At 44.4% G+C, this 8,559-nt stretch overlaps 1 protein-coding gene across 1 annotated transcript in view; it reads left to right on the plus strand.

Annotated features, from left to right (window-relative positions):
• Window positions 1-7,844, plus strand: part of ap3b1a (adaptor related protein complex 3 subunit beta 1a) — a 52,941-nt gene extending 45,097 nt beyond the window's left edge. The window contains exon 27 of the mRNA XM_071901711.2: window positions 6,418-7,844. Within this exon, the coding sequence (XP_071757812.1) occupies window positions 6,418-6,571 (154 nt within the window). The 3' untranslated portion in view covers window positions 6,572-7,844. The remainder of the gene's footprint in view (window positions 1-6,417) is intronic.
• The last annotated feature ends 715 nt before the right edge of the window (window positions 7,845-8,559 follow it).

Genomic DNA, 8,559 nt, shown 5'->3' on the forward strand with positions numbered 1-8,559 from the left:
CCAAATCTGCTGAGTCAGCACAGACTCCAGTTGAGATGCCCAAATGAGGCCTAAGATCTGGCTACAGTTTGTGTAGTATGATGTAGTGTGACCTTGGCATTAGGCTTTAGGCTACAGTAAAGCAGTGCTCATCCTCCATCCTGACCGCTTTGACTTCAGATGTTTGTGGATTCTGCAACCAGGAAACTGACTAGCAGTCAAATCAATAGGAATTGAATGTAGAGGTATGTGGCTGGGCAGAATACTATTTGAATGCATGCTAATGAACTTGTGAACAAGTGCAACCCTGCAAACATGATATCTATGCAGGCAGCAGCAGGAAGGTACGAATGCCGCCTCATAACTGGAAGGTTGATGAATGCAGAGTGAGATCTTAGTTTGGCTGCAGATTGCACATGAATATGCGTAAAATACAAATATCGATAAATGGAGTCAATTTTGTGTGTGTTTGTACTGACTCTGTACTGTGTGTGGAGGCAGGTGCGCTTGCATACACGTGTCCATTATTAGTGTGGTTTATGTGGAGTTTTTGCTAAAGTGTGTGTGTGTGTGTCAGAGTGAAGGCGGCTGTGTGTCCCCGGCAGCCTCAGACAGACATGCCAGGGGAATGCCCTGAGAAGCCTGGCTGTGTAATTGGTGTACACAGAGTGTGCTAATGAGCTTCCTCCTCTGTCACGCACACCCGAACACCTGATAGATAATTACACCTCCCTCTCTCCCTCTGTTTCCTGCTCTGTCTCTCTTTCACTTCATCTCTGCACCCCCCCCCCATCTGTCTCTCCTTCCGCACTGCTGTCTCTCCTTCACTTCCTCTTTGTCTTTCACTCCATCCCTCTGCGACGCGCTCCGTCCTCTCCCTACTTGTCTCTCTCTCTCTCTGTCCGTCCGTCTTTTTGGCTTTTGTCGCCTTCTGTTGCCTCGCCGTGTCTCCGCGTCTCATCGGTCTACCGTTGGTGATAATTGCTTTATAGATTTAGTCTGGGGTAGAACTGCCATTAATGGACACGAGTGAATGAAGGAAAGATGAAAATATGTTGAAATAGGGGAAGTTGGGAAATATAAATGAGGGACGGTGAGGGAGAGTGAAAAAGTAAGAGGGAGACACTAGCACAAGGGCACAGAGAGCTGAAAGAGTGAGTGGAAATCAATGTTAGCCGGTGGGAGAGGCCTGGGTCCAATAAGCCCATACTTCATTTGGAATAACCAATAGCACAAATGACTCCATGCTATCAATCTCTCTCCTGCTTCTGTGACGGCTAAAGAGGAAGCCAGTCTCCCAACATTGTCCTCTGGTCCTATAATGAAGACACTCTCTCCCACTCTGTCCACTGCTCCCTTTGTGGTGTCCTGGAGGTGATGGAATTGCTCATTGGCAAAATCCTCCATTCTTCTCTCCTCAAATGTAATGGGCAGATCTGAAGGCCTTGTCTTTGAAAGTGGACAAGTGGACACAGAGAAGTCAGAAAAGGATGTTTGTTTGTTTTCTTTATCCAGATAAAGTCCTGGTTTCTCACTAGAACGCCTCTAAATCTGTCCTTTTAGGTCTTTAATTTGCCAGCAATAACTGTACAGGTTCTAGATATTTTATTTGTCATTACTGTGGTGCCACGGTGCTTTGATTTTGTGGTTTTCCAACTCCAACAAGTTTTGCGGACTGCCGTTAGATCTGTTAGAATTTAATCTTCCCTCGTCCCAACTCTGGATCCCAACCCAATCTTGGGGAAAATAAAACCACCAGTGTAGTCTTTTGTGTATTGATGCTGCACGTGCTTTGAACACAGTCACACACGCAGCCAGAGTGATCGATCTGATCGGATACACCCACTGAGAGCTTATTGTGGAGGTCATTCTGCATTAAATGTGATGTGTGAGGTGACCTCCATCCCGGACCCCTCTTCTTTCCCTCTGATCTCCCCAGGGAAAGGGCTTCCTAGTCTAGGTAAGAGCACACAAAGAATCCCTATTGGAGGAGAGAGCGTTTGGGTTTGATGTAGAAATAATGGACTGGAATGGATTCCTGTAAGTAGCTATCGTACGATACAGTTTTCAACACATATTGATAATGCTTCTTGTGCGACTGTGAGGAATATTGTAGATTTCAATGTTACAGTATTGGAGTTGCCATCTTACCATGTTAACACAGGTATAACAAAGCAACAGCCTGCCTTCTCCTCTGCTGCTCTGGATCCTGCATTCCCCTTGTTGATCAGCAGGGTGCAGCACTGCTTTTCCCAAACACTGTTCTGGGAAGAGTAGAGGGGGATGCCACTGAAACACAGAAATTGATTGCTGGAAAGGAGGATGGCAATAAATCAAGCAGGAAAGCAAATGTAGAAAACGCTGTTCTTGTTTATGTCTAAACAGGCGGAATAGAATAAATGTGCTCTATTTTTCAGTCGGTTTGAAAGCAAATTTGATCGAATTTTGCATGCATTGCCAATCCCTCTGGTTAGAGCCTAATTTTCAAAAAACTGAACCCCTTGATTTATAAGCTATGCTTTCTCTTTGCTTTATACTTTGATATAATTTGATTATGTTTCTCTAAACACTGTGAATTTTCCCGTTTTTAGTGGAGTTGAATTCTTGTTCCTATTTAAAATTGAATTGACTATCCTTTATTAAATGTTTAACCTGACTTATAAACCTTTGGTCTCTCTGTTTTAGATTTTAGATTTGGCACTGTGGCCTATGATCTGCCTTTATTTAATGCAAAGTACGCCACATAACTGTAGAAATGTGGGTCATTAATGAGAACGATGAAGATGACGACATGCAGTCGCATTTACATCTGTGCCACGTTTAACTCAGTCATAGGTAACACATTTGCCTTGTGTCCTTGTTGAGTTGGAAGGCCCTGGAATTGCCAGTCTCTCCTCTTCCCATGTTGTCCCTCTCCTCTCCTTGTAGTTTGCATTTGTCCTCTCCCTACCTTTCATGTCCGTCTGCCCCTCTGCCCTTCCAGTGTAGCGGTGTGGTGTGTCCGTATGGCCGTGCTCTGGAGATGTGTGGAGGGTCCCCGGTTCTAATAGGGGCTAATAGCTCTGGCCATCTGCCTGGTCTGAGTCTGCTCAGTTGTGTTCGGCTCTGGTCTGGCCTCACTGACCACCCAGCTGAAGGACACTCCTCCACTTGTCCACCTGGCCAGGAATCAGGATGGAACAATAGCATCCAACTGCAGCCGCCACACGTTTGGCCTCAGCTTTTTTTCTGATGCCGAGGTTAGAATAGAGCCAGGGTGGTTTTGGTGAAAACAAGATGCGTTTTAGTCTTTTTGTTGTTTTACACTGATGCTTGGGAGCTGGGGTAGGCAATTTTTCAAAGATGCCTTGCAGCCAAACCATTTAACATCACAGTGGAATGTACATTTACACTTCTCCGGTCAAATGTTTACTTCAGATGCAGACAAGGGGTGTGTGTGCTGCGGGTTAAGTCCTGTATTCTCGGTTGTTGAGCTGAAGCCTCGGTGGCCTGTGTCTTCTCTCTGTGTGAGGGTGAATGTAAAGGTGAAGCCCACTTTGTGTTTGCAATGGCGGGGTGGAGGGGAGGCAGATGGCACACACAGGCTCTCTGCACTGAGGAGAATCACAGATAATTGGAGAGTGATGCTTAGCCGCAGCCCTGCCGATCGATGCCAATCCGCCTGCTCTAAGTCCAGGGGTTATGCTTTGCTTTTCTTTCCATACACTGCAATTAATCCAGTGTTTAGCCCAGTGTGTGAAGAGTGCAGGGGAATACCAATGACCCGTTTAAGGCCCGGTAGTCCTTAAACTTTCCCTCCTAGTCCTTAAAAATGCACACAAGTTTTGTGTTGGACTATAGATCTAGATCTGATATAGATTTGGTCTCTGCACCCAAACACACACACACACACACACACACAAACTGAAAATTAAGAATATTCAAACAAATGTGCTTGGAAATCAAATACTATCAAAACACGCTCTTGTGTCTTTCACACACTCATATTAACACACATAAACAAAGGCCCACAGCAGCCCATGTCTCCTGAGACAGAATGAAAGCAGCCTCGGGCTAGAGTGTTAACTGGCTGAGTAAATGATAGATTTATATCCTAAATCCATTAGCAAAGCCACAGGGACCACATAGACACCTTAGGCTGCTGACAGTGGGGGCACGAAAGAGAAGGGGTGAGGGAACTGGACAGACAAGGACCCTGTATGTGTTTATACATGTGTTTGTGTTCGTATATTGAATACTGTCTGCATGAAATAAGAATGAAGAAGCCATTGTTTTCTGCACAAATAGGTTTAATATGCTCATGGTTTTTTAAAGGTTGGAATGAACCATGACATTGGTCTAATTGACAAATCCTGAATTTGCACCATTAGTAATTTGGATTAATATGCAACTGCTGAATTATTAAGAGAAGTGCGAGCGGAGCAAAGGGGAAGTGTGTTTGAGAGGACTTAGAGGAAACAGAGATTACTCCTCTTTTTCAATGGATTGTGTTTCCTGCTGAAGTGGCTAATATTTTAATTAAGCCTGAGGAGGACTCTCTCTCCTCTCCCTGAGAGCTCCCTGATAAACTCCCTCTCCTCTTTTGATGGTAATTTAGCAGCTCCCCAGAGACACACCCAGACAGACTGGGTTTGCGAGCGCGTGTGGTTCAGTGTGTATGCGTTTCCCCCTCAGCATCCCTCTCCCTGTCCTTAATGTGTGTGTGCTAATTGGTGGACGTGCTCGTCACTCCCATCGCGCAGCGTAGCGGGGCTCTGTGACAGCGCCTGTCCACAGGCCAACCTGCGGGGGCTCTTCATGGGCTTTAGTCAGGCCTAAGTGGGGTTCTTTGTGGGCTGTTTGTCAGGCCTAAGCGGGGTGCCATGGGGGGTCTTTGTTCCAGGGATGTAGTGCTAAATGGAGGCAGATGGCCGGGAGTTAGCCACGTGAGGCTCAGAGATGCAGAGGACCAGAGGGGAGTGGGAGAGGGGGCCCAGCTCAGCTCTGTCGCCCTAAAAGAGGGTCAGGCTGGGTCATAGCCCCTGTCTGCCTCTTGTTAGCGCTCTCAATGGGGACCATGTGCGCCCAGATTTGCCCCCAGTCTGCAGGGACGGTATCCAAGGAAACAATGAACTGAGAATTCTCCCAGTGCCCCAGAAGGAGCGGGTGGGACAGGGCGTCCCCCGTACGGGTCCCTAGGCTCCCACACTCATAGACACACACACTCCATAAAAACAGGCTAAATTCTGTTTGATTGGCATAAAGGGCGTGTCTCACCCCTAATGGCTTTTTAGTCAGCTGGGATAATAGACTGTCTGCCTATAGCTCTGCTCTCCCTGTGTCCTGTCACATCGTTCTCCTTTTCTGTCTCACACTCTCACTAATATTGGGTAATTACAAGGTTTGTGGTGTTAGAGAATTTTCTAATTTGAGGATTTACGGGTCAGGGGGGAGTGGGGTGTGTGTTCGGGGGGGGGGGGGGGGGTGATGTGAGTTAAGTGTGTAGATTTATGGCTTAGCACCCACATTGATATTTCATCTCTCTTTTAATGTACCTGCAACTTAATTAGCTGTCCATTGATGTAGTAGTCAGCCACAGGCTGGTTTCACATTCAAGTATTTTTATGTGAATTATGCTGCATTCAATTAGAAAAGCTGACTGGAAACAGGACATTTCTATAAAATGGCAAAATCTTTTACACTCACTTGAGATGGAAACTTTTTTTTGTTGATAAAGAAATTATGCAAAAATTAGTGATGGAAACATTTTAAAAAATAAATAGCAGGTTTGGCATGATCGGCCCGATGAATGGTTCAGTCTCATTGCACAACAGTTCAAAGGTGGCTTTGCATGTTCTGTAATGTTGTCAGTAAAATGACCTCCAAGAAATATCACACACGCTTTTGCTCCCATGTATAAAGCTGTTCTTGTTGTATGCTGTAATGTTAGAACATTGCTAAGTGCATTTTTTGTTTTATTCTTTTGTTTGTTCACTCCAACCCAGCTGATGTAAACACAACTTTTTCGTTTTATTTTTGGTGACATTTCTAAAGTTCCCCTGACAGTTGTATGGAAACATAGCCATCTTTACCCAGCTGACCCAGCTAAAAATGATAAAAATGCAGTAGCAGAGCCGGGATAGAATTAATCATGATCAATTTCCACAGGCTTCTCTATCTACCTTTTACCTGGTATGATCATCTTTACACAGAATTCTTAGCTAGGACAGATTCGGCTTTATGCCGGTATAAATTCTCTGTTTAAAGATGGCAGTAGTTACAGTTAGGACGCAGTCATTAAATGATACCAGCTTGATTAAAGATTTCTGTTGGGTTTGTTTGCTGGTCTGTATTTCTGCATGTCACTTCAGGACTGTCTTTCCCACAGTGCAGGTCAGTGTCATTCTGTAGTGGCGGTTCAGTCCATGCAGCTCACCATGTGCTGTTGTTTACCTCCAGGTTTGCAGGCAGGACGGTCAGCAGTGGAGCCCTGGTCTTGGTGTCGTTGGAGTTGAGAGAGTCCTCCACCGCTCTTCTTACCATCAACACAGACAAGAGCGTCATGGCCTCCATGTTGCTCCGAGACTTCAAACAAGCCCTAGCCCAGGCATAGAGCCCCCCCCCCCCCCCCCCCCCGCAAGTCCTCCAACACACAGCACTGCACTACAAAAGACCATAAAGGGGAACACCGCTCAGTTAAAGAATCCATACATTTAATTCCTATGGTCTACGTCTAGGACAATCCAGTCAATATTTGTGAACACATAGCACCTCAAACCAGACAACTAGGACTTGAACTTGTGTCGTCATCTCAGAAGAAGACCGGGGCTGCTCCACAGAGAGTGAATTGGAAACGATGGGAGAGCACCCAGAGGGATTTTCTGAGGACAAGAGTACATTTTCTGGTTCAGAATTGAAGACATTTATTCATTCACTGTCTATGGAGCAGCTTCATATTTTATACCTTGTATCATCACAAGTTTGAATCTTATTTTTATGGTCTGTGGCTTTGGGAAGGATAGCATCGTCCTGTACCACAGGAATAACTTCAAATTCTTGAATGGAGCGGTGATCCCCTTTAAACACATACACACACACACACACACACTGCATCATAGAAATAAATGTCATGAATTTCAAAATGTGAAACTGCCCTCAGTGTGTTACTCTGTAAACTGTTGTGTTCTGTTCATGCCACCCACTCTCTTATCACCCACACCTAAACATGTCGCTGCTCCAGGACAATAATGTTAAGCAGTCTGGCCAGCGGTGAGTCACCTGTATGTAAAGTACAGTAGTTACAAGACTGTAACAGCTGTCAAAGCTTTGAGCTGAAAGGAACACAACCGATGCTTCACTTAAAACATATTTTTTTAAATATGTCCTAATAGTAGCGCATGCATTTTGGGAGAAGGAGAATGTCACTGCCCCATTGACACACACAGAGCTACAGGCCGCTTCCCAATGTTTGTACAAACTGAGATACTCTGCTAAGAAATTTGAGCATTGATGTTTCACTGTATTTCATTGGTGTTTGTGCCCACGCCAAGCTGTCCTTTTAGTGCCAAGAGAAACAATGTTAAAGATTTCTCCCAGCCATTTAGACCTGTCTAGATACTGTCTAGATACTGTAATTAGGTCAGGAACCTCTGGGAGCTTTGTAATGCCAAACATCATTGTCACCTCCCCTGGTGTAGTTTCACATATTGCTTTATTTGATGTTTTGTCTCTATTTCATTCCAACCCTTATACTGTCCCAAAGTCACATTTGTAAAGTGCCTTTCTAAGTGAATAAAATGTTTTTTAGAATGCCAAACATCTAGACTTCAGTCAATGAGATCTTTTATCTGTATCGCTTTTGCTGAAAAATAAAAATTGAATTTATTAAGACAATAAACTCATGTTTTATTGATTCATTTTTTCTTTAATTGTAACTTGCTACTTACACAGGTCTGCATTTTGACTTGGGCTGGTATAGTGGGGAATTGGTAGTGATTATGTCACTCAAAACATCTCCATGCTGTGACTTTTCGTCATTTAGCTGAACATGACTGCAACACAGAATCACTGACTGTGCGCTCTGCTGATTGGCGGGCTGAGGCCACTGCCATGTACTCATGATATGATGATTTTGATGAATCTGTCCCTCCACCTGCTGTCATATGGCCTTCCCTCGCTTTCTCCCATGTTTCCCATCACCCTCTACTATATAGTATACCATAAAGCAACAATGCCATAATCCCTCTATCTCTCAATCTAATCATCTTAAAAAAGAAACTCAATCATTCATAACAATTTTTGAGAAGAGTAGCTGGAGAAACAGTGGTAAGAGCTTATTAAAAGCACAATCTAGCAAAGTAATATCTCCTAGATGAGTGCAGGATTTAATGTATGGGGTAAACCTGAGAAGTTAAGTTAAGATGCTGGTTAAAGTTTATTGTAGTTAGTGGATAATTGTACCATGTTAATAGGCTGCAGTGCAAGGTGTATACATCTACAGCGGCTTTGTGTTGGGAATGTGATAGAAGCTTGCCACCAGTCCTACTGTTGAATACGGCTGGTTTTAGCAAACTAGAGACAACGTGACAGGCTGAAGACTGT

The sequence above is a fragment of the Centroberyx gerrardi genome, chromosome 2, assembly GCF_048128805.1.
Source record: "Centroberyx gerrardi isolate f3 chromosome 2, fCenGer3.hap1.cur.20231027, whole genome shotgun sequence".
NCBI classification, from domain to species: domain Eukaryota; kingdom Metazoa; phylum Chordata; class Actinopteri; order Beryciformes; family Berycidae; genus Centroberyx; species Centroberyx gerrardi.